We start from the raw sequence: 26,066 nt of genomic DNA on the forward strand, positions 1-26,066 counted from the left end.
CACGGGGAGGAAAGAGAGAGAAAGAGAGGAACAAAGAAAAGGAAAGAAGAGGGGTCTCAAAAGCTGCAGCGGAGAAGAGGGTAAAGAGAAGAGGAAAGGAAAAAGAGGACAGAGGGAGGACAGAGACTTTCCAGCACAGATAGCAAAGAAGAGAGACTACGTCTTACGGTCACAAGTGTCCGTCTCCAGGTGTAGGCACAAAACATACTCCCAAAAAGAGGGAGAAGGGGAAGGGAGGGGGCAGAGGGAGGGGAGGAGGGGGAAGGATTGGAGATTGGGAGGGATGTGGAAAAGGAAGGTACGCAGCCTGGAAAGGAAAGAGAGCTGCACTAGCTTGGGGTCCCATGCTCGCCACTCATGTAGCCACAAAAGATTTGTGGATACCCTGGGGGGCCTGCAACACCCGAATTCATTGCACCAGAATGCCAAATTCATGGCAGAGATACAAGAAAACCATCAACTTCCATTTCTGGATATACTCGTAGAGCAAAAACCAGATGGCACGCTAAGTCACAGCATCTACTGTAAACACTTGGCTTTGGCTGTTATCCCCTTTACAATGAGAATGTGTCCTAAGCACCTCAGTGCACGGAGAACGTGAAATCTCGGATTGTGACAGTTCAGCAGCTGAACTGCAGCATTTATAGGCCATGATCCATATGAATGATTATGATAACCACTAGATACAACGTGCATTAAGTCTCAAAAAGCAGAGACTGCAGCCTGTTGAGGACAAACAGTAGCCGGTTGCAATAGTGATCTTCCTGTATGTCTGGAACAAATCAGAGGAATATTCTGAAACACAATGCCAAGTGCATGTTACACCCACTATCTAAGACAAAAGCCTTGCTGGGATGTGTCAAGAATGATCTAGGATCTGGAAACCAGGAGTCTACTGCATCCCTTGCCAGTGTGGGAAAATGTATGTAGGTCAGACTATTCAGACAGTACGGGAGAGATGCAAAATGCCACACAGGCAACAAACAGCCATCAAAGTCAACTGTGGCAGAGCACTGCATCTCCCAAGACCTGTCATGATTTACAGCAGCAGCAAATTTCTGCAACAATCCAACACCTCCTGGAATTGTATTCCTACCGAGGCTGTAGTAGCTTTCAACTTAGCAAGCCATGAGTATGACCAAAGTACAGAGGCAATCCACATGGAAATCTGTTCCTCCCATTGTAACAACAGTAGATGGGAATGCATTGTTGCCATTCCAGCAGGGACCGCATCCAAAGCCGGATGGGGGGCGAGGCAGGAGGTGATAAGGCAATGCCCAGCAGAAATCAACCAGGCTTCAGGAAAACCTGAAGATGTCAAGGTTGAATTGACAAAATATTGCGCTTTCTGGATGACGCGCCTGGCAATACTTGGGATACAGTCAACCCACTGAATAGGCCTTGATTGACTACTTCATCAGTTCCTGCTGCCTTTCATGCAAAAGGTGAAACTTGTCTAGAAAGTATGAATTATACTGTAGCAAGAAAATTGTTCAGTTTTAATTTTCTCGGTCATATTAAGGAGCTAGGGGATGGGGGAGATCAGAGCAGTATGCAAATAATGCACTAACTAATCTGCATTGCCATCAAATACTCAGCAGAAGTTTTGTCTCTGTTACCTTTTTCCTGGGTGTCGTAGCAGTGTGTCAACACACCCAAAGTAACACATAACACTCAGGCATGTCTGAAGTATTATACAAACTAAATACATCACACAAAATGCTGGACTTGTTTATTTTTATGGTTGTTGTTAATATACTGCAATTGCACGGGTACCTTTGAAATGCACTATGAGCTGCAAAATGAAACTGGGTGTGGTAAAATATAACTTTATTTACTGCATTGGGTTGATATCACTATATAATAGCACTGATGCTGTGATGTGGTTACCATTTACTGCCATCGCAGAAGGCTCTCACAGACATATTCAGTCAGTTCCTCACAGTGGTGCAGCCCATTTCACACCTGTACTGAATGTCATTCTCCTAGTCTACCCATAGGGCAACACTGTCATTCTAGCATTGTCATTGTCAACATTCATATAGTTTGTCTGAGTACTTTTAGCATTTATGCCTTTGATAGTTTATTTTTTGTTCCATTACTTGCCACTTACAGTGTTGTCATAATTGATTGCTGGAAGTGTGCTGCACATGGCGAAAACATTATGAGCAACAGCAGTGTGCAATACATGCTTTGTCAAATAACCCACTTCTAAACTTGTTGACAATAACTCCTTCAAAACTAACTTCTTGATGGTCTTTCTGTAAATTATCATTTAAGAGCCTCATCACACAAATATTTATGATTCTGTTATTCAGTATGTACGTTAAAGATGAAGTTCCCTGTTCTGGCCAATAACATCGTCACTGGATTTGGCAAGGAATGGCATGAGGTCAGCACACTTACCTCTCAGCCTTAGGTAGTCTCATGGAGCTGAGTGAACCCCGTATCAGATCTTTCACCAACGAAAAGTCGTTGACAGTGCTGGGAATCACAGCCAGCTCCTCTGCACAGAGGAGGACTATTCAATAAGTAGCCTACTTAGAAAACAAACTATTTGTGTCTTCCAATCATGGGTACAAGCATGTCTAAAAATAACAGTCCATGTTCTTCCTTCCCTCACTTGACAGCCTCTGTCTGTGCAAATATTAGAATGTTGTGTGCAGTAAGATAAGCTGACTCGTGGTACAGCATATATCGTATTAGTTTGCACATTCCAGCTTCTTCCCATTCAGTTATGGGAAAATGCCTTCCATATATGTCTGTGTAATCTATTATTAACATATTGTGATAGGTACAGTTTAATCCAGTTTTTGTACACAAAATGAGACCGTATTATTACAATTCAGTGCTCAATATGGACTGCACACAGAGAAAAAGAGTAACAGCTGCAAGCACTAAACACATTCTCAAGTGATTCACAGCTACAGATGTGGGACACAGATATCAGGCTTTGAATTGATTATTTAAAAAAAAGTGCGTTAATACACTACCAACTGTGCTGATTCCCAAGACATGTATCCTTATTAAATGTGAAAGTATTAACAATATTATGAAAAGGATAGTTGCTACTCACCATATAGCAGAGACGCTCACCATACAGCGGAGACGCTGAGTCACAGATAGGCACAACAAAAAGAAGCTTTCAACCAACAAGGCCTTTGTCAAAAATAGGCGACACACTCATGCAAACGCAACTCTCACACACGACTGCAGTCTCTGACAGCTGACGCCACAGTGTGTGGTTTCAGCTGTCAGATTCTGCAGTCGTCTCTCTCTCTCTCTCTCTCTCTCTCTCTCTCTCTCTCTCTCTCTCTGTGTGTGTGTGTGTGTGTGTGTGTGTGTGTGTGTGTGTGTGTGTGTGTGTGTGTTTTTTTTTTTTTTGACAAAGCCTTGTTGGCCTAAAGCTTATTTTTTCGCAGTCTTTTTGATGTGCCTATCTGCGTCTCAGCATCTCCACTATATGGTGAGTAGCAACTAGCCTACTCATAATATTGTTATATTCCATCCTGGATTTTTCACTGTTTAAGAGTACCAACATATCTTCTTAGGCATTCCATTGATGCCTAACAATGAGTAGCCTCACACAGCCAAAAGTGTTGTAACAATAATTTCAGTGGTGTTAATGGAAGGTGTTCTCTCTTGTGACAAGGTAAGTTTGTAGCCTGACACAACACACAGACTAAATCTCGCAAGTAGTCTCGAACTTTCCCTAATACACAAATACAATGATATATTTACATCAAAATTTGTGGATATTTACCTCCTTACCCAATTAAAAATTAAAATGCAGTTCTGCAAAAGAAAATATACGAACCTAAATGGGTTCCAATACCAAAGCAGTCTATCTTGTGGTCTTGCTCATTGAGACTTAAAATGGTTTCTTCATTGATGTCATTTGAAGCAACAATCATAAGTTCTGCAAACCAAGGGAGATGCAGGCTGAAACCATGAACTCAATTAATTGCACGTAACACATAACAAACTGTTATAAATAATCCAAAAAAGAAGACACCAAAAGAGTCAATACATTCTTACTTTTGAGCTACAGTTTCAAAAATTTCTCTTGCTTTATTGGAAAGGTAGGCTAAATCCCCGCTGTCAATCCGAATGCCTTGTGCACGATATCCTAAGTCATTCATAGCCAGTGCAACGGCACAGAAATTTAGTAGTCCACTCCTAAAAACAGACAATTCAAAATTAGAATTTGTATCACAAAAGTCGTAAGTTAATTATATGAGTCAAAAACCAAACAATTTTTTTTTAACTTCATTGAAACTAAAATTATGACTACAAAGAAAACTGGTTTTAATGTTTCACAACCAATAACAATTCAGATGCATACTAAAAGTACTGTTAACAATGAATTCAGCATAGAATACATACTGAGTATGAATGACTGTTTTTTTCTCAAATGAATTTTTAGCCAATAAGAATGTACCCAGTAAAAATTGTATGGAGAAAGTCTCCAGTAAATATAAAAAACAAGTGTACAACTGATGAAGATGAACCCTGCCACGCAGAAGTAAATAAATGGAAATTGGGACAACAAAAAACTTTACATTACACAGGCAATTTCCATTTTAAATAAATAGAAGCTGAAAACTGATCTTAATAGAATTGGTAGGTTGACCAAGGAACCAGAACCAAAACCTAGACCTCACTTATGGAATGTCTGAATGAAATTTAACCACCTCTAGACACTGATGTCACACCGAGATAAGTCAAAATCATCTTTTTCTTTTTTCTACCACTGCTACTATTGTAATATTCATGTCGTTGCAATAAATGTGGCATACACATAATACACAGTGCGAACAATTCATCTTCACAGTTCGTTATCAATAATAGCTCAACAATAAGGGTGACTTTAGAGAAGGCACTCCTGTCTTCAATGTGATCACAATTTTGGGACTGCAAAAAGAAAAATCAGAAGACTAGACAGAATGTACCCACTGTAATGATGCATTGATTTGAGTCAATCCTCAAGGAAGGCTGGATTCAGTGTTGTATTTTAAGAACTGGTGGCCAAAGTTTTCAAAATATAACCCCGAAGTCCTCGCAAACATCCTCATTTTTGATTTCCAAAAACAGACAGTTAGAATACTTCTTGCCTAAAGGTTATTTAGCCGCATCTAGTGCAGTGACAAAATTTCCTTGCTGCAAAAGTACAAAACAGAAGTGCCTCACATTCCAATAGTATATTTGTCACTGCACCATATGCGGTTAAATAACCTTTAGGCAATAAGTATTCTAACTGCCTGTATTTGGAAATCAAAAATGAGGATGTTTCCGAGGACTTTGGAGTTTTATTTTTAAAACTTTGGCCATCAGTTCTTAAAATACAGGATACTTGTACAATGGAAAAACTCCAATACAAGACAAGCACATCCAGGATGTATGCCACATACATTCTATATATGTAAAATACAGACCATTTTATGGGGTGGTATTGAGAGCAACATGAGCTACTGCTGAGAACGATGAAGGTGAAGGACGGTAATGATTATTGGAGTAAATTTTGTAAATAATGTTTTCAAACCCTGTCAGTAGTACAGATGTTTCTTGTATATTCCTTTCCACCCTGAGATAAAAATTCTTAAACTTTTATCTAATATGTACAAATTTCCATATATTATGACCCATAGAATCAAGTAAAAATACTAATAAAATTTGCCTTTCAATAGATTGTTCAAGAAGTCACTAGCGTTATTGTGCTACTCAACTTTAAATCCTAAAAGATAATGTAGGAATTGCCTTAAACTAATGAAACGTAGGAAAATGTGTTTATCTGGGCGATGCATGGCTTTGTTTTCTTATTGAAGTTGGAAATGATCTGCTGCGTTATTCTCTGGTGGTCAGAATGTAAAACAAAACAGCTGCCAAATGGAAGCTGGGAATTGTAAAAATCATTGCAATCTGGAGGGATGCAGAAAAGTGATGTAGCCAAACTAGCATAACTGTGTGGGGCAGGGTGGGAAAAATTAAGTTGGATTACGAATGTTTTGTGAAAATATAATTATTTCTGATTTTGTAATAAGAAGTTTTAATGCTCAAATCATAATCAGTTTGAAGATAGGAACAAATCCTCTGTTTTAAATATTAGATGCATCCTTCAGGACAGTCCAACTCATCTGTGCGAGGTAAATGAGATAGGAGGTTAATGTAAATAATATCATATTCCTATTTGTTTAAGGCTTTAATAATAACAGGAGAAGGTTTCTTTTATTTCACCACAAAAGGATGCTTTGGATTCGTTCCCATCTTCAAACTACTGATCCAAACCATCCAAGCGTAAACTTCTGATATTAGTGGTTTTTTTGTTTTTTAAAGGAAGACTGTACACCAATCTTTGTCAACTCAAATGCAGAATATTACCCGTCCACATGCATAACAACAACCATGGAGTAATTCATGAGTAATAAAGGGTGTCGCACCGAACTCTACCACCTCAAATATCTCTGAAACAATAGACATTCAAAAACGGTTTCCACCAGGATGAACATACGACAGAATCTTAGGAAACCAAATACTATGCAAAATTTTAAAACATAAACAAATACTATTTTCAACACAAATTTGTGTACTTTTAAATGGACACCCCCCTATTATTTTTATGCAATCTATAGCATGAAAAATTACAAAAATAGTGGTGTTGGTTGCCTCACAATACATCAGTTACATCCCAAGAAATTGCGAAGCAAAGTTGATGCTTTAAATAAATGAAGCACACGTCCTTAGACTCAAGCATGCACCTCATCCTGCCAGAAATCGTGATGTGATTGACGTACTACATCAGTAGAGTGTTAATGTAGGGTGTGGTATTGTATGACAAAACATCACTGGCCTATATTTCATTGATGGGACTCCTAAAGGGGGATAGTTTAGCCCCTTCTTGAGCTGTATATTACTTGAACCATCCACCTCTTATAATGTGTCAAATAATACGGTATCAGACTGATGGATGCAGTCCGCATAATGTTTATTGTTGCGAAATGACAATTATAGGTACTATTAGTGGTAACACACTTGGTTTCGTGCTTCAAAACCTAGTAAGTTCTGAAATATGTGGCTTGTAAAGGATAGCAACGGTGTCACAGTTTCTGACGTAATGCATTACATGTAGTACTCTGCTCAGAGCAGCGGTTGCCTGCACTGGTGTCTGTCTCCTGCCATAAATATACCAACTGGTATCACCACGGCACACACTACAAACTGTGTCCTAGTGTTTCCTAATCTGGTCTGCTCAACTGCTCTTGTACTGTAATTTAATTTACATATGTTGCCACATTAAAACCTGTTTTCTTGTGGTTTATTACATTTGCCATCATCTAGTCAATATGTCAGCCTTCAGTAATGAGGAAAAACTAGATATTATTTTAATTTATGGCAAATGTCACAGAAATGCAACTGCAGCTGTGACACGGTATGCTGAATGCTACCTAGATCAGTAACTACAAGAGGTGCAGGAATAAGCCACAGTAGTGTGTGCAGAATTTTGCATCGGCATCTGTTTCATTCGTTCCATATCTCACTGCACCAAGGACTGTACTGGAATGACCTTGGCTCCCGCATTGCATTCTGTCATTTTGCGCTTCGGCAGTTGTAAAGTAATCGAGTATTCCTAAGCAATACATTGTTTACGGATGAGGCTTTATTTACAAATCATGGTAATGTGAATCTGTGGAGCCTGCACTACAGGTCCGTGCAAAATCCCCACTGGATTCGCGAAGTTGCTCATCAACGACAGTGGAGTGTCAATGTTTGGCGCAGTATCATTGCTAACTGTATTGTAGGTCCCCATTTTTACCATGGACCATTGAATGGACAGAGAATTGCATCATTTCTTCAACACATACTAGCACTCCCCATGGGGGATCTAGGATCGGAAACTCATCTATCAGTGTGGTTCTAACATGATGGATGTCCCGCACACAATGCAAAAGCTGACAGACACACTCTAGATGCGACATTTCCAAATAGGTGGATGGGGCGGGGAGGTACTGTGCAATGGCCGTCACGGTTCCCTGACTTGATGCCATTTTTGACTTCTTTCTTTGGGGCGCAGTGAGAGACAGAGTGTATCAAGAACCCTCAATGACAGTAGAGGATATGCAAAATAGTGCTACTGCGGCGTGTGCAACAATATCTGTAGAAACTCTACAATCTGTGCAACACTCTCTCGTTACCCATCTGCATACATTTATTGATGCAAACAAAGGACACTTAGAACATATGTTGACGTGACACAGTTTCACTGCTGGACATAATGCACAACAATACAGTTTCTTTTGGTGACAGGGCCCTAGTAAATGTGTTTAGCACAGTGAATTTAAGTTTGTTATCTCTAAATGTAGCTCTAGTTGTCCTTTCGCTAGAATAAACATACATTTACAATTTCAAAAATGTAACTTTGAGTTGGACGTGTTATTTGTTTATTTTTGTGGATTGTGCATACCTTCCCATTCCGTGAACCTGACACAGGCAGCATGAAGTGCACTCTCGAGTCTCAGGATGTGTGCTCCATGTATTTCAAGTGTCAACTTTGCTTTGCAATTTCTCGGGATGTAACTGATGTATTGCGATGCAACCAATGCCATTCTTTTTGTAATTTTTCATGCTATTGATTGCATATGAAATAATAGAGAGTATCCATTTAAAAATACACAAGTTTCTGTTGAAAATAGTATTTGTTTACGTTTTAAAATTTCGCATAGTATTTAGTTCGCTACGCCCCTGACGTACATTCATGCTGGCGAAAACCGTTTCTGAATATCTATTGTTGTTCCAGAGATATTTGAGGTGGCAGATGGTTCAAATGGCTCTGAGCACTATGGGACTTAATATCTGAGGTCATCAGTCCCCTAGAACTTCTTAAACCTAACTAACCTAAGGACATCACACTCATCCATGCCCGAGGCAGGATTCAAACCTGTGACCGTAGCAGTCATGCGGTTTCGGACTGAAGTGCCTAGAACCGCTCGGCCACAGCGGCCTGCGAGGTGGCAGAATTAGGTGAGACACCCTGTATATACAAATTAATAATTTGCTTCAGTTTTGTAAGGGTTCAACAAGATTCACAAAATGGCATGCAATCTGGACCACGAAGATACTTAATTTACATGGGGGGAGGGGGGGGGGCAAATAAAGAATGAATGAAACGGGCCGAAATTCTAGCACTAAGTTAAGGAAGTGTCATGAACAAGTAATATCTAACATACTGAATATCTTAGTTAGAATGCTAATAAAGATTTTTTAAAAAAAGTATTGTGTTGCACACAATGGTGCAGCAATGAGATAAACATCAACACCATTATTCAACTGAGAAATCACTTCCTGTAGAAAGAAATGGAAGGAGACTGGACAAAGGCGAATTCTGCCAAGCAGATATATTCCCAAGAGAAGATACTGAAAACATTGTTCTGTGTGGAGCGTACTAAGAGAGTGCTATTTTATCTTATGGTATGGTGTCAGAAAACTTGTAACAATGTTTCAAACAAAATTTACATGTACAATTGGGAAAAAGAGGTCAACTTCAAAAGATGATTGCAAATACCATGAAACAAGTGATCATCACAGAAGTAACAAGATGGTGTGACTTTAACTCGGCACAGCATGGATGTCATTCACTCCCTGTCCTGATCCCCCTTCCCCATGCCACTGGACTTAACCATTTACGAGCTGCTCCAACAGTTATGTTCATGCATGGACCTGTGCCAGCTCATGTTATATTGATTCCTCATCTACTGCCCATCACATTTCTCACCACTGACCACTTCCTGTACCATATGATTGTGCACTAACAAGAAATGTAAGATGATTAAAGCTGAGCTACAATCATCGATACTACTGTTTACAACTTTGTCCTTCACAATGTCCTAGTCTCACTTATCTATATGGCTAATTTCATATAAATGGTACACGTATTTCTGTAATATGTACAGTAATATCCATTTGTGTGAAACATTTTCATTGGGAGTTACAAAACATGAGAGACTTCATAAGCTTTGGAATTCATCTGATTGCTATCTCTTGTTGATATTCTCTATTATACGCAATAAAGATGATCTTACAGAAAACAAATAAACTGTTTTCCCTATGCTGTAGGCGGACATTTATGCACACAGGCAAGCATGCAAGCAAATGCCGACACTTACACTCAATAGCCTTACAAGCATTTCAACACAAGGGACTTTCATTTTTTGTATTACATTCAATACTAGAATCAAAGTTTGCAAGAGGTCAAAATAAACACTTAACTGTCATCATTACACTGTCATTTGCTCTAAAAACAGTAATTTAACAAGTGTGGTCTTTCACTTGTATCTCTGAGAGATTTCCATTTCTGATCTTCCTCTAGTACACTTAAATATGAACCTTAAAAAAGGAATAGATACTTTACTATTTATAAACAACTACTTACATCACAATGAATACAAAACAAACAAGGAAAACAATCAAAAATATATCTGAGGCATGTTGGCACAACTGAAGAAAAATTAGTCATCAGATGAAAAATAATTGAGATAAAATAATATTTTAATAATTACAAATTGTGCGATTTTCACTGTGTACACGAAAGTTTACATGGTGTGTAAAAGAGTGATGACTTTCACATGCTAAAGAGTGACACATTCAAGGCCACTTTGCCAGTGCCAACAATAAACTGCTGTTCCTGATACAAGTCTTGATTGTTCAGGCTCGTTATTTTTATTTTGACTAGATGATTAAACTATGTTATGGTGTTAACAGTTTGCTGCGTTCAAGAGATATGACACTAATAGCTCTTATTATGCCATTCAAATCACCACACCAATAAGCTACATACCCCAAATCAAAATCTTTAGTTGGTACTCTGTGAAAGCTTAAAATGTTGTGAATTATTCATACTTTTACAATATAAAAGTAACTGCTATTTGCAGAATATTTTTTCCATGTTTTTACACAATATTGAGATCGGAAAACTTCATAATAAAATCTATTCCTTGTCCTTTACAGCATATTTACTATGCCAATGTGTATCTCAAAGTCACAGCTTCCTCATTAGGTCTTCAATAGTTTTTCAAGACCCTTCATTTCCACGTCAACACACCAGGAAATTACAAAGCATTCTCAATTTCAGTTTGTGAAATTCTGATGAAAAATTATTTAATTAAAATTTATAGTATAGCTTCAAACCATGTCACTGTTGTACGTATTATCAGCTTTAACAAAAATCTAAATATATTCTACCATAATCTTTACACAGTTCATGACAACACTGACAATCACAATTAAGAATGCACTATAAATCCTACCAACCACATTTTTGGGATGATGACATCATTATAAATGTCCTTGCGTAATGACTAGGCAAAGATGATGAAGGTATAATTTTGTGAAATGTGCATTGGTATAGTAAAAATTTTATAAAAGACAACAGGAACATTTTATTACTACATTTTCCATTTATTTCACTCACTCACTTGGTTTGCCAAGAAAAGTCACTAAGGCTACCATCGAAGATATGTTCCCTGACTGCAATGTTTCGTTGGTGGTAGTGACACATCTGTGGCAGCATGACTTTGCAAAAGGAGAGGAGAACTGCAACAGCTACCATCAAATGCCAGACAATCTAAAAACCTTACATTGGGCTGAAATGCACAATCCTTTCTTTGACAGCTTGGTCACCATTTAAACATTTATTCAAGACAGATCCACAAAGTTTTATGAAACAACACAAACTTGACCCACTTTCCATTCAAAATTTAAGAAACAAACCATCAGAAGCTTCTCCCAAATGCCCAAAATTAACCCTTACATACCTCTTTAGGGACCAGTAACACGTACATAAAACACCAAACATAAGCTTACACACAGAAAACACACATAATCCCAATCCCTCAACTTCACATAAACCCCTAACGCATTCTGAAGTCAGACGGGCACAGCTCAGTGATACTTCATATGGAAGCAAAACATCCATAGCCTTGTCAAGAGCTAGGTAATTCCATGCTTTAATTAATGCAAGCATTATAGGTTGGCATAAAGCTCTGTAATACCTTCTTATCATAAGAAGACCACTTACTGTTGAATTTTAATCCTTAAATTCATTTCCTTTCATCCTGCCCTCGTTTCCCCTCACCATCATATGCTGGGTGACTTTCTTTTTATCCCCATTATTTCCCCCAACTATTGTTTCTCTTTCAAAGGAGGAAGAAAACATTGGTTATTGAGGGTTACAATCAGTTTTTGAAGGTATGTTACCATTCTTCCGGTACCAGGTACAAGTTACTTTCGGATTTATTTGGTAGTACGTCAGTCCACAGGATTTTTTAAAAAAATAATCATCCTTTTTATTAGTTACAAGAATGTCAGGTGACTTTTGGAAACAAAAACACATTACAACAGACAGTGTATGGTCAATTTCTAACAAAAAAAAAAAAAAAAAAAAAAAAAAAAAAAAAAAAAATTTTACATGTGTTTGGCTGAGCAACAAAAAGAATAACGACAGTAGGTATTCTAACAAACGCAAATACAAAAAATTTAGAGTGAGGCAGCAATTTCCCAAAATTTATAGAAAACACATATCTTATACTAATTCTATTAATTCTGAAACAAATTTATTGCAGTCTGTTGAACATCTATTGTATGTAGTCAAGAAGAATTTTTTTATTGTTTCTGACACGGGCTGGTATCAACATCTACATCTACATACATACTCCGCATCCACCACACAGTGCGTGGCGGAGGGTACCTCGTAGATGTTTATCCTCCTTGCACGAGGCATAACTCTCTTCTCCCAAACAACTGACACTCAAATGCAATTTCAGTCTTTCAGTCTTTGTGCAGAAATGCAAAAGCACCAGTTCAACAACTGTTGCATGTTGTCTTCATGGTGTTGCAGTTTTAATGATTACAATGTAAATGACAAAGTCTAGTTCAGAACTCCAACGGTTTTTGTTTTCTGCATCGTTTTTGTCTTTCTTGGAGAATCTTGTGTCATTAGTGTGTCAATGTTGACAGAACATTCTTCTATGTTTGTTTGGGCATTTTAGGTTTTACAGAAAATTTTACTGTGTACTATTCATCTAATCATAACGTATGTTTTAATACAACGTTATGGTAAAACTGGTCACTCCACTGGTGATTCGTAAACAGAAATGTCTGGGGGCAACCAAACTGAATCTTCACCAAATTTCTTTCCATCTTTCTGGCTAAACCATATGAAATTTATATTTTTGAAAAATACGCTAGTTACAGAGAAAGGATTACCTCTGGAATTATCTGATACAGTAATGATTTGATACCGAAATAGTCATATAAAATTTCGTCAGTAGCAAGGGGGACAAGCAAGGTATTCACATTAAGTGCCATAAATTGAAGCCATACGTCGAGTCACTACTCCGGTTAACTGTTAGTAAATGTAGATGTTTAGTTACAAATTTTCAAACATGCACCAGGTGTAAACCGATTTATTCCTTTACATCTCATTGTGGGACTTCATCTGTTAGGAAGGACACTGTCCAAAAGTCATCAATGATTTCTATTTTGTGCATTTACTTTTTCACCAATCAGTGCCTCAACTAATGGTAAATAGCTACTCTTACCCTTCCATTGTCTGTACTCTGTCCAGGACTTTTCTTATCATATTAATAATGCCAACAAAATCATCTATGCATTATTTAAATAGATCGGTTCTTTCCAAATCACGACAACATAGATACAGGTTAGATTTCTCTCTCCAAAAGTCAGTGCCAGTCCACAACAAATTATGATGGAAACAATTCTTGATACACAGTCATATCATCAACAAAAACACCTTTCTTTTTTAAGGATTCACTAAGCTATAATGTTATATATTAGAGATAAAAGGGCAGTGTAATCAACACATGATTACAACCAACACTTAAGCATTTTAAGGATTGATGAAGTGAGATTGTCTTAGAAAGAGTTGTGAAAAATTCAGTTTTTTTTTTAACAATATGGTTAATGCATTTCTCACCTCAATAACTGGCCAAATTAGAAAACTGAATGAAAATCGTGCCCTGCTATCCCTCCCATCTTCCCCAACTCACTCCAGATTGCTATTCACGTGACAGTCGCATTCCGGTCACAGCTGCTGGTGACAGTGTTAATGTTTGCAATAGGTGTGCTTCCTTGTGTGAATATGTATGTATTTGTGTGTGTGTGTGTGTGTGTGTGTGTGTGTGTGTGTGTTTTCTTCACTGAAGAAGGCTTTGGCTGAAAGCTATAATGTGCATTAGTCTTTTCATTGTTACTGTCTGCAACTCGACTGGTCAGCATTCCGCTAAGTAGTCTATCCTTTTCCTAATATTGTTGATATTCCAATCTGGAGTTTCCATTGTCTGAGACAGCTGATTTGTTAAACCTCTACAAGAAGCATATAGACAGCTAGTGGAGCAACAGACATCATTAAGTTATGACAAGTCTCTTAAAAATGGTAGCTGCTGAAGTGTTTCAAAGACATATAAACAACAAATATTAAAGATAATAAAAATCTCATTTACAAGACTAGTTGAAAAAACTGTTAATACCATAACACAGTTTACTTCGATGGAAAATTTTATTAATTTTTTTTAAATAGATGGAATAGGTTTTAGGTTTATGTTAAATATAGAATTTTAAATATGCAATTGTTTTTGTGTACATGCACTCTTCACATGACATATGCTGAGTTTCATGCACACCTCACCAGATGACATCTTCTCATTCTACAGTAAACCTGCAACACTTCCTGTCCTTTCAGATGTACTTGTGACTGATCTCCAAACACTTACAAAATCACATTCAAAATTTCTGACAGATATTCAAGCATTCAGATATGTACATATAATCTTTCTGAATTATCCCAGTGGACCTAAGTAACTCCCTCGTCTTTGAATGCTTTTTACATTTACTAAAAGAACTAAGAGAAAGTACATAATTAATTTTAGCTCGTACAAATATTCATACATTTTTTTAATGGTGAATTGAAGATAAATCCAGCTCACTTTCAAATCTTTGCATAATCATTTTTGTTGCATCAAATTAAATATCTTGCTTACATACTGTATAGAACTATCTATGAAGCATAGATCACTATGCACTAAATAGAGAGTGCACTGGGGAAATGACAGAATGATTTCCAGTTCAACTGAAACTCCTTCAAATGTGTGCACATTAGTCCCCCCCCCCCCCCCCCTGCCCAGCTCCCCACACAAATAGGTGAAAGAGCGCAGCTATGCCAAAATTCAGCAATTGAGTATCGTCAATCTGTTGTTCAATGTCCCTTCTATCTGGGTAAGCAGTGATATATTCTCATGTAGACACTGATATTCTGTCCCAAACTTTCCACCACTTATAAGCGCAGTATGTACTGAATATACAAGTCACACAACAGGACATGCTGGAAGACATTTGTGTGCTGATCACAAACTATTATTCCTCTTGTACCAGTTAGAACATAATATCTTTTACTTCTAATAATTTGTGTAATTTAAGCTTTTCATAATACAATCTATTAGCTTAAAATGACAAATATTAACCTCAAGTATCAACTTAAAATTTTGTAGAAAAAGTTGTTCAATTGCTATTTATTTACTTTAGCATTTATCATCTCCGAGTGTTTGTCTGTGACAACAGGAAGTAACACGCAACTGAGATGTGAAAGAATAAACAACAATGTCATCCATGTAACTCCAATATATAGAAACAAGTTACCACAAGCGTTTTTGGACTCTATCCCAATTTCTTGAGACATAGGCACCCCCCTTCCACCAAATTTGAAATTTAGAAATCAATTTTCTGTAGCAGTTGACAATTAGTATACTGATTTGTCATGCACTGTTTACCATAGACACCAGGAAAAGTGAACTGAGACATCGGGTGACATTTGGTGCTGTTCAGCAATGAGTACAGAGGGAGGTGGTGCAGTGGTTAGCACACGAGATTCACATTCGGGAGGACGATGGTTCAAACAAGCACCCGGCCATCCTGATTTAGGTTTTTTGTTATTTCCCTAAACAGCTTCAGGCAAATGCCAGGATGGTTCCTCTGAAAGAGCACAGCCAACTTCCTTTCCCATCCTTCCCTAATCTGAGATTGTGCTCCGTTTCTCATGAGCTCGTTGTCAACTAAACACCATCTCATCCTTCACCTTCAGTAATTCAGCAAAGAGCCTCGCTTCTGTTTGTGGCAGCAAGATTGATGTGAACGTGTCTGCAGATGATCTGCTGAAAGATCACAGGAAGTAAAGATTCTCAAGACCCATATATCTCCAAATCTTGGAATTATGGTGTGGGGATTACTGGTCATGACAATGGGACTGATTTGTTAAGTGTTGAAATAAAACTGTATGCCTGCTAATACGTCGCAGAATTTAAACACAGCTATCATACCCTACACAACATACCAAATGACATTTTTCAAGAGGATAATGTAAGATCCTACACTGCAGTTCACACCACAAACACCATCATGAGGAACATGTGGATTCTTGACTGGCATAACTGGTCTCCTGAGCTGTCAATCATCTACATGATTACTCTGCAATTCAAAATTATTAAGTGCATGGCAGAGGGTTCATTGAACCGTCTTCAAGCTATTTCTCTACGGTTCCACACTCGTAACAGTGCATGGGAATAACAAGCACTTAAATCTTTCTCTGCGAGCTCTGATTTATCTCATCATGATGATCATTTCTTGTTATGCAGATGGAGGCCATCAGAAAATTTTCATGTCCTGAGCACAAAGTTGGTGATTGAAATCTCACAAGAAGATTCTGCTGCAGCAAAAAATGCCTTAGTTTTAATGGCTGCCACCCTAATTCATGCATCATATTTGCTCGACTCTCTCCCCTATTTTGCAATAATACAAAATGAACTGCCCTTCTTTGGAATTTCAATGTCCTCTGTTAGTCCAGATCCCACACTGCTCAGTAATACACCCAGAAAAGGGCAGACAAGCAGGATGTGCACAGTCTCTTTAGTCAATCTGTTGCATTTTATAAGTACTCTACCAATAAATCGCAATCTTTGGTTTGCTTTACCCACAACATTATCTACATTATCACTCCAATTGAAGTTGTTTGTAATTGTTATCCCTAAGTATTTAGCTGAATTTACAGCCTTTAGATTTTTGCGACTTACTGCGTAACCGAAATGTAGCAGATTTCGTTTATTCTCATGTGGGTAATCTCACTTTTCATTATTTTGAGTCAAATACCACTTGTTGCACCATACAAACACCTTGCCAAAATCATTTAGCAGTTGCTTTGATCGTCTGATGACCTTACAACACGGTAAATGACAGCATCATCTGCAAACAGCAATCAGTGTCTCCTACATTGTTTGTGTAGATCAGGAACACCAGAGGGCCTATGACACTTCCTTGGAGAATGCCAGATTTTACCTCTGTTTCACTCGATGACCTACCTGACAGGAATCACAAACCCAGTCACACGACTGAGACGATACTCCATAGGCAAGCAATTTGATAAGAAAATGCTTGTGAGGAAAGGTGTCGAAAACCTTCCGGAAATCTAAAAATATTTTCTATCGACAGCATTCATTACTTCGTGAAATGTATTTATGTCTAGGATGCAATGGGAAGACATTTTACTTTTATACAAGCCTCCAACCAGCAATCTTCATGAACTGACATCACATGCATTTCAAGCAAGGGCAGAAATTCTTCAGGGTGATATCTGGAAGCTGCTTGCTTCCATACCCTAAAGAATACAAGGAGGAGGAGATTAGTGTTTAACATTCCGTCAACAAAGAGGTCATTAGAGTCAGAGCATAAGCTCGGATCAGGGAAGGACAGGGAAGGAAATAGGCTGTGTCCTTTCAGTGGAACCATCCTGGCATTTGCCTGCAGCTATTTAGGGAATTGCGGAAAACCTAAATCAGGATGGCTGGATGCAGGTTTGAACCATCATCCTCCTGAATGAGAGTCCTGGGTGCTAACCACTAGGACTCCTCACTCAACCTGAAGAATACAAGATTGTATTCATTCCAAAGAGGGGGCGGGGATCACACCTCAGACTGATGTCTATGATGGTTATTGTTCCAAACGGAATAAGAGCTTAATCATTTAGTATCAGTTATGTGAGAAGTATCTCCACAAAGTTATTAATGTTGAACTGTGCTTCATGGTGTAACTCTATTCCCTTCATCTTATTATCCATAAAATTTCCTTTGGTCAATGGTTCACCGATCCTCAATTACAGATAGTGAACAAAAGTCCATCAAAAGTGCTAAATCCTACATTTCTATGAGTGTGTTTGTGTGTCTAACAACACATATTGTTATGTGCAAAAGTCAATTTGTCAGGCATGTTCCATAGACTACATTAAAAAAAATTTGAGTGTATATTAGCTTTGCCTTTCAGTCTTAATTTTCGCAGATCTTTTACAAGAGAAACAATATGCATGCTAATCAAAACAGCTTATTGCCTTTACTTTTATCAGCACACAATGATACATATAGTGAAAAACGAAGTTTACTTTCTCTCTCCACTGCCCATAGCAACTTCTTCAAAGTAGCAAGAGGAAAATGTGTGGACAACACATTAGAGGGCAGCAACAAACACATAGTAATCTTTCAGGTTTTCCCCCGGTGTGACTGATTAATGGTGTACTTGCACATCTGAGTATTCTGGCAAGTTGTTGATTCCAATTCAAGCACAGTATTTCAAATCCAGTAATTAGTAATTGCTGTCTTTGGGCAAAGGGAAGAAGACTGGTGGAAATCTGTCAACATAATGTTTGAAGATGATGCTGTTATCCATCTGATAATCTGAAATTTACCACATAAGACAGAGTTTTGAAATGCAGTTATTGAGTCAGATGAAAATTTAAAGAAATTATTAAATGCATACAAAAGTCAATCGCATGGAGTCAACCCTGAATAACTTCTATTAAAAACTAGTTATACAAGACACCTTCCATTCATATGGATACATATGTTGGATGATACTGCATCTCATATTTCATGTAAAGTAAAGGTTTTCACAACAAATTTGGTTAAATACATGACATAGTAAAAGGGAAATATATGCCACCTGGAATAAACTCTAGTACTTAGTCTGGTGGCTCAGTAGATCAGTGTCAGGCCACAATCCAAAGGACTGGGTTCAGGCCTCAGTTGGTTCCAGGATTTCTTTTGCAATTTATCCCTCCTTCCACATCTAACAGTGATTTGTATACATGAAAAATGCTAAGCTGCATCATGGTTCGGAGTCCATTAAGCTTTATGCCCCCCTATAGCTGGCTCCGTCAGTCAGTTCAAAGCCAGAGAAAGCAAATGCATACGACCTCTCATAGCTCCATATGTGGTAAAGCACTGTGTGGTAAAGCACTGTGGTTTTAAAATAACCTTTTTGGCTGAGGTATAGCTGTAACTAGTAATGCTCTACTCATCACATTGCCAGAAAACTGAGCAAATGTTCAAGTGAGAGCCAGTCTACACTACAGCTGATCTTTGAAGCATATTTTTTACGTATAACTAAACTCAGCAGCAATATTAACCTTCAGCAGGAAATGTGTCTTTGAAATACAAATCCTACAGAGTCTGATAGGAAGATCTTTGGAATGACTAAAACTCACATATAATAATTATAAGTATGTGCTCAAATGCCAACAGCCATACCGCAGTGGTAACACCGGTTTCCGTCAGATCACCGAAGTGCTGTCAGGCTGGGCTAGCACTTGGATGGGTGACCATCTGGCCTGCCGAGCGCTGTTGGCAAGCGGGGTGCACTCAGCCCTTGTGAGGCAAACTGAGGAGCTACTTGACTGAGAAGTAGCTGCTCTGGTCTCATAAACTGACATACAGCCAGGAGAGCAGTGTGCTGATCACTTGCCCCTCCATATCTGCATCCAATGATGCCTGTGGGCTGAAGATGACATGGTGGCCAGTGGTACCGTTGGGCCTCCAAGGCCTGCTCGGAAAGAGTTTGTGCGCTCAAATAACTCTGAAAGGAAGACGCAGCACAACAGAGAACTATCTTCACTTCAACTGTGGTCTGGCATGCAGTTGCAATATTCACACAATGGTTAATTATCATACATATCTGTAACACTTTTCAGGTTTTCAGTTGATTTCTAGCCTGCCCCCTCTCCTCAAACATGCCTCACTTTAGTATGGACAGGATTTGAAACCATTTTCAAGCCACAAATTCTCCCACATTCATTTTAACAAAAGCACAAAAAGCAAGTTTTAATGTATCAGAATTCAGTACTTAAATGATTTCTCAAGTGCTGTAGCAACATTCACAATGACAAAACCATACGACACAAATTTTATGTTTTTCTTAACTGATCTGTAGTTTCAGTAACACACAAATGTAACAGTGACATAAGACAAAAACAAATAAAAGCTGTGCCTGTGTTCCCCATGCAAGGCAAGCTCGCCCTAAGATACCTCTTAACATCATACGTATCAACGAGTGCTGTGAAACCCTCTGGGAATGCAATTGCAAAGGAGATAAGTGCTGCCATTTCACCATCAGAGGCTTCATTGTCAGAGATATCGAGCAATGCTGATAATTTCTTTCTCCATTCTATACACAATGGCAACATGTCATGCTTCACGCCCGTTGTTCGATGAGCCAAGAACTGTAATAGTGATATTATTGATTATGAGACTCAAAGAGCAAAACTACAAAAATAGTATTAGTTTTTGATTTAGTGAATTATGTTTTACAAGGCACTGTAATATTAAGAGCGACTATCATTTCTTACACTATCTTTGTCATTTTATCTACTTAAACAAATGTACAATGAAGTTACTTACTCTGTTCTTGAGCTCATTCACATCAGAAAATGATGTTACATATGAATGTGCATGTGTTCCTTTTACTGGGATGCCATACAGTTTGCCAGCCAGAACATTGCTTGTCCCATCAAATCCACCTAATGGAATGCCCATATAAATATGAAACATTTTTTACTTTAACAGTACCAAAAACAATGAGATCAAAATAGAAAAGGAATCAATAAATAATGTCATATTTCTGAATAGTATTGCCCTCTGAAACAAAACACAGGTGTTTACTTAAAAAACTAACTTACCACTGAGACTAGTAGAACCAGGGAAGTGCTAGGAAATGATTAATGTCAAACAATAACTGTATCTGGAGCTCCTTTCTCTAGTTTACACAACAAACTAGTATTCGCAGGAAGCAGTCATATAGTAAATAAAATTTTGGCAACTGCTAATTGTGAACAAGGGCATCTAGGTAGTTAACGGATGCAAAAGAATTCATAAAACTGCAGTTACACTTCCCGAGTGAGCAGAAGGCTGAATAGAAGAATGACTGATGTGGAAAGGGTGGCTAATGTCAAAGTAAAGGCATTCTGCTACCACTCACTCTTTAAGAAAATAAATACAAAAGTTCTGAATAAATATATTGTATGACATGTAATGTAGCAAGTAAATATGGAAAAAGACAAAGCAATTAAAAACTACTGCCAGTTCACCATAAACATGGAATGTCAAAACAGCTATTTTGCTATTTACTAATTTTTTCCCCCAACTATCCCCAGTGTCCTCCAACACTGTAGAACTATAATTCATTTTGAACGCTTCTCCAGCCACTGTCAAAACTGAAGACTCGTTCATTTGTTGAGTTCTGCAGACCTCATCAAGGAGAACCTTCAAGTGTGTGGAACAAGTCACGGTAAACATTAACATTTGTTAAGGCAAAAGCATCACAGCAACATCATTTATCCACAGATGAGCCAAAACATTATAAGACCACCACTTAACTAGTTGTATGTTCACCTTTGGAACAAAATACATCACCAATTCTTCAGACCACGCATCGACAGTTTGTTGGTAGATATGTGGCATCAGATGTTTGTACACAGATCATGTAATTCACATTAATAATGCTATGATGGTGTCCAATAGTGACCCAGTGAATTTCATCATCGAGCCATTAATGCAAGTTCACTATAACGCTCCTCTAACCACTGTAGCCGCTTCTAGCTCTGAGACAGACAATTATACTGCTAAAAAATGATATCACATTGGAGGAAGACATCAAGCACGAAGGGATGAAGGTGGTTCACAGCTGTCAGCATGTCTCTGATTACTACCATAAGTCCCAATAAAGCACAGGAGAATGTCTCCCATAGCATAATACAGCTTCCAGCAGTCGGCATCTGAGGCATGCTGCACGTTTAGAGCCATCGTTCACCTCAATGACAGTGTTTGTGGAGATGAACATCAATCTAGTGCAGCAAAAATATGATTCACCTGAAGAACTGAACTTTTCCATTGATCGACATTTGAACCCCTATGGTCCTGTGCCTACTGCAATCATAATTGATGATGTTGTTGGATCAGTATTTGAACAATTAGGGGTGGTCTGCTTCAAGTTTAACAATATATGATGAACAGTGTGCTCCTAGAAACTTGTGCTCTTTCAGCAGAGATGCCACGGATTACCTTCTATCTTACTTTACAGAGAAGACAAGCTCCGAACCCCACATTCCATTAAGATTCGTGGACATCCAACCATTTAGCACCTAGTGGTAGTTTGACTGTTGTTCTAGGCAAAGGCAACTGTATTGTCTCTTCTCCGGTAGCTGTGGAATAGAGCAGACACAAAGAAAGGTGCACTTGAGTATTTGTACCATTGATGTTATTAAAACTGTGATTTTAAAGAACGCATGGTGTGGACTATGTTACTAAACTATCCAGCATAATTGTTTTGCATATTATGTTTAAAAAATTCAAGAAGCAGCCATTGCAGCAGAAACAGAAGGGACACAAGGAAGCAAGATGTATTAGATTCACCAGAGGAAGTAGAAGATTTGTTAGGAGGAAAGACCAGATACCTGAAGAAATAGCTCACTCTGGTATATGAAGAAACTGAGAAATCTACCGTATTTACTCAAATCTAAGCCGCACTTTTCACCCGGTTTTTGTAATCCAAAAAACTGACTACGGCTTAGAATCGAGTGCAAAGTAAGTGGAAGCTCTGAAAAATGTTGGTAGGTGCCGCCACAACTAACTTCTGCCGTTGAATATGTGTAGCGCTACACAGGCATGCTTTGCAGACACAAGGATAAATACTGGTGCCAAAACTACTGCGTCAGTAAATAAATTAAAAGAAAAGGTAGAAGAATGTTAACATTATGCCATGTATTCTTTTGTGTTTGCTGCTATCTCATTTAAATCCTGTCTGCCTAATAAACTACAAAACTAGAGCGAGACAACAGCAAACGCGGAAGAACATAAATATCATGCCATGTTTATATTTGTATAATTCTTATACTGAATAGTGATACAGTCAGAAATGAAGCACGGCAACTGACTAATTTCTGTGCAGAATATAATGTACTGAAGAGGCGTCTGCAAATAAGCAATCGAATCAAACCAGACAAAGCACGTGAAAAAGGAAGGGTACCCATACAAATTGGACGGAGCACCTGACACATAGCAATGGCTACTTCATAAAGCTTAACAATTAAGCTAACAACTCGAACCAAACTACTGTAGCTCTATCTTCATCCATTCGACCTAAATTATGTCTCGTGTTACAATGGACCAACTTTGTTTCGATTTGGAGGTGCGGTCTAAAACTTTTCTCTCCCCTTGAATTTCGAGTCTCAAATTTCAGGTGCGGCTTAGATTCGGGAAATTTTTTTTTCCTTGCTTTCGAGTCTTATTTTTCAGGTGTGGCTTAGATTCGAGTGCAGCTTAGATTCAAGTAAATTTGGTAAAGGGGAAAGCAAGGGTCCTTTGCCTACACAACAGTCAGTGAGAGTAAAAACAAATCACTGAAGAATAAAAAGAACAATGTCCCCACAATTTAACAAAATGTTAAGATGAAATTTCACATGGACACATTGGTGTGGATTAAGGTGAAGAATGATAACTCAAATGTTCGTTTTTTTTTTTTTAAAATTAAAAAAAAGGGAAGTAGAAACAAAGATACACTAAAATTAAAAGTTTGGTGTAAGAAGTTGATGGACAAATGCAACTTATAGTCACTTGAATCTGATTACAATAGCCCATCTTTTGTCTCCCTCTACAATTTTTACAGCCAAAACTGCCCTCCACAACCAAATTAACTATCCCTTGATGCCTCCGCATGTGTTCTATCTTGATGCCTCAGCACATGTTCTATCAGCCAATCCCGTCTATTAGTTAAGTTGTGTCAGAGAACTCTTTCCTCACCAATTTGATTCTGTACCTCTTCATTAGTAATGCAATCTATTCATTGAATCTTCAGAAATCATCTTTACCACTAATACTTAGTCTCTTGTTGCCTGCACTATTTTCCATGTTTCACTTCCATAAAAGGATACACTCCTAAAATACTTTCTAATTGTAAGAACAATGTCCCTATTTTATAAAAGTTGTTAGTAAGTTTCTCTTTTTCACAAGTGCTACCATAACATTAATAACAAATGCAGTGTATTTTTTTGTGCTGGAAGTTCTGAAATGGTACATACAGCATTGTGAGGGCAAATAAGAAACTGCTTCAATAAATAAGCAGCAACACTGACAAACAAGCCACCAAAGTGGCGTCAAACTGAAAGATGACAACATTTACTTAAGTGCAAAATTAGATGTAATTTTGCATATTATGTAGTCACACAAAGAAATATTTAATGACTATGTTTATGAAAATAGAAAAAAAGCACACGCACGAGTCGGTCAAAGAGCAAGGTGGTAATGGTTGCGTTTTTTCACTACAAAGGCATTATCCATCATTAATTTGTGGCCCGTGGTCAGATGGCAGGTAAGGAAGTCTATAAGGAACCCTAGGGGCTTGAGGGATGTTGTGCTCATGAAGAGGCCTGAATTGTGGGAAACTAGAATTGGATGTTGCATCATGACAATGCCTCCAGATAACGTGTCTCTCCTTGTCCGCAGCTATCTAGCAAACACCAGATACCAGTTGTGCCCTACCCACTATATTCTATGGACCTAGCCCCAGCAGACTTTTTCCTGTTCCCCAAACTGAAAAATACGTTGAACGGACATTGCTTCCAAACCATAAAGGAGATACAGGACAATGCAATGAGAAACCTGTGCCCCAGGTGTTCAAAAACGGAAAGAAACGATGGGAATGGTGTATTGCCAGTAGACGGGACTATTTTGAAAAGGACAGTGCTCAAAATGTTGTACAATAAGCAGTGAAGCTAATACAGCAAAAGTTCGGTTTCTTTTTGAAAACAATTCGTAATGCCACTATTTACCCTTGACATTGACGGGTAAAATTGAAATGCTAGGGAAGGAAATTCAGGATGTTTCATATCAGCACAGAATTATGATAAGGCGATGTTATTTTGCCAATGTGGTTTTAAAAATGAAAAGATAGAGGTAGGCAGCAACCTGTTGAGAAATTAAGGAACCTAGTCCAAAATGTTAGCAAAGTCTGTCAGGAAATGTATATTGAGAAGCTAGAAGTGATGGTGTTTATCAGCGGAGTGGAACACAATGCCCCACAATGAGCTTAGGATTTCATTATTGTATATAGTTAAACATTTGTTTCAATAAGCAAAAATTAAATTTGAAGCAAACATAATGGATTATAAATTCATCCAAACCAATTTTGGTATGAAACAGCATCTCCACCAAAACAAAAAAGAATATACGTAGTAATGCTTCTCAACGTGTTATATGTAACGAAAACCTTCAGCTCTCAAAAACTATAAACATGGAACTATTAACATTAGCATGAAAAATCCTGAGGAAGATCTTTGGCCTAGTTAAGAATTTGGATGGCTGGAGAAAGATAAAGAACCAAGAAATGAATGACAGTACATGGATTGTCAGAAAACTTTGTGTGCGAGAATTTTTCTGGGCTGAAGAAGTGTCTTGCATGCCAGAACCCCTTTGTACTCAAGATGTGGACACCTGAAGCAACCTACCTACATCTACATATACATGCATACTCAGCAAGACACAAAAGTGCCTGACAGAGGGTTCATCAAACCACCTTCACATTGGTTCTCTATTACTCCAATATGGTACAGCAAAGCGGAAAAAACAAACATCTGTATCTTTTGGTGCAAACTCTGATTTCCATAATTTTGTGAGAAGATTCCGCCACAGTGAAAA

The 26,066-nt window shown here is 38.1% G+C and overlaps 1 protein-coding gene across 7 annotated transcripts in view; it reads right to left on the reverse strand.

Annotated features, from left to right (window-relative positions):
- LOC126344596 (nicotinate phosphoribosyltransferase) overlaps nucleotides 1–26,066 on the reverse strand; it is a 97,384-nt gene that overhangs the window by 44,620 nt on the left and 26,698 nt on the right. For 6 of the 7 annotated variants that reach the window (XM_050002031.1, XM_050002035.1, XM_050002036.1 and 3 more), the window contains exons 6-9: nucleotides 20,778–20,896; nucleotides 20,406–20,599; nucleotides 4,039–4,179; nucleotides 3,818–3,942 (exon numbers count right to left, since the gene is read on the reverse strand). In XM_050002031.1, the coding sequence (XP_049857988.1) occupies nucleotides 3,818–3,942; nucleotides 4,039–4,179; nucleotides 20,406–20,599; nucleotides 20,778–20,896 (579 nt within the window). The remainder of the gene's footprint in view (nucleotides 1–3,817; nucleotides 3,943–4,038; nucleotides 4,180–20,405; nucleotides 20,600–20,777; nucleotides 20,897–26,066) is intronic. The other variant, XM_050002032.1, reaches the window with a different exon arrangement.

The sequence above is a fragment of the Schistocerca gregaria genome, chromosome 1 (genome assembly GCF_023897955.1).
Source record: "Schistocerca gregaria isolate iqSchGreg1 chromosome 1, iqSchGreg1.2, whole genome shotgun sequence".
NCBI lineage: Eukaryota > Metazoa > Arthropoda > Insecta > Orthoptera > Acrididae > Schistocerca > Schistocerca gregaria.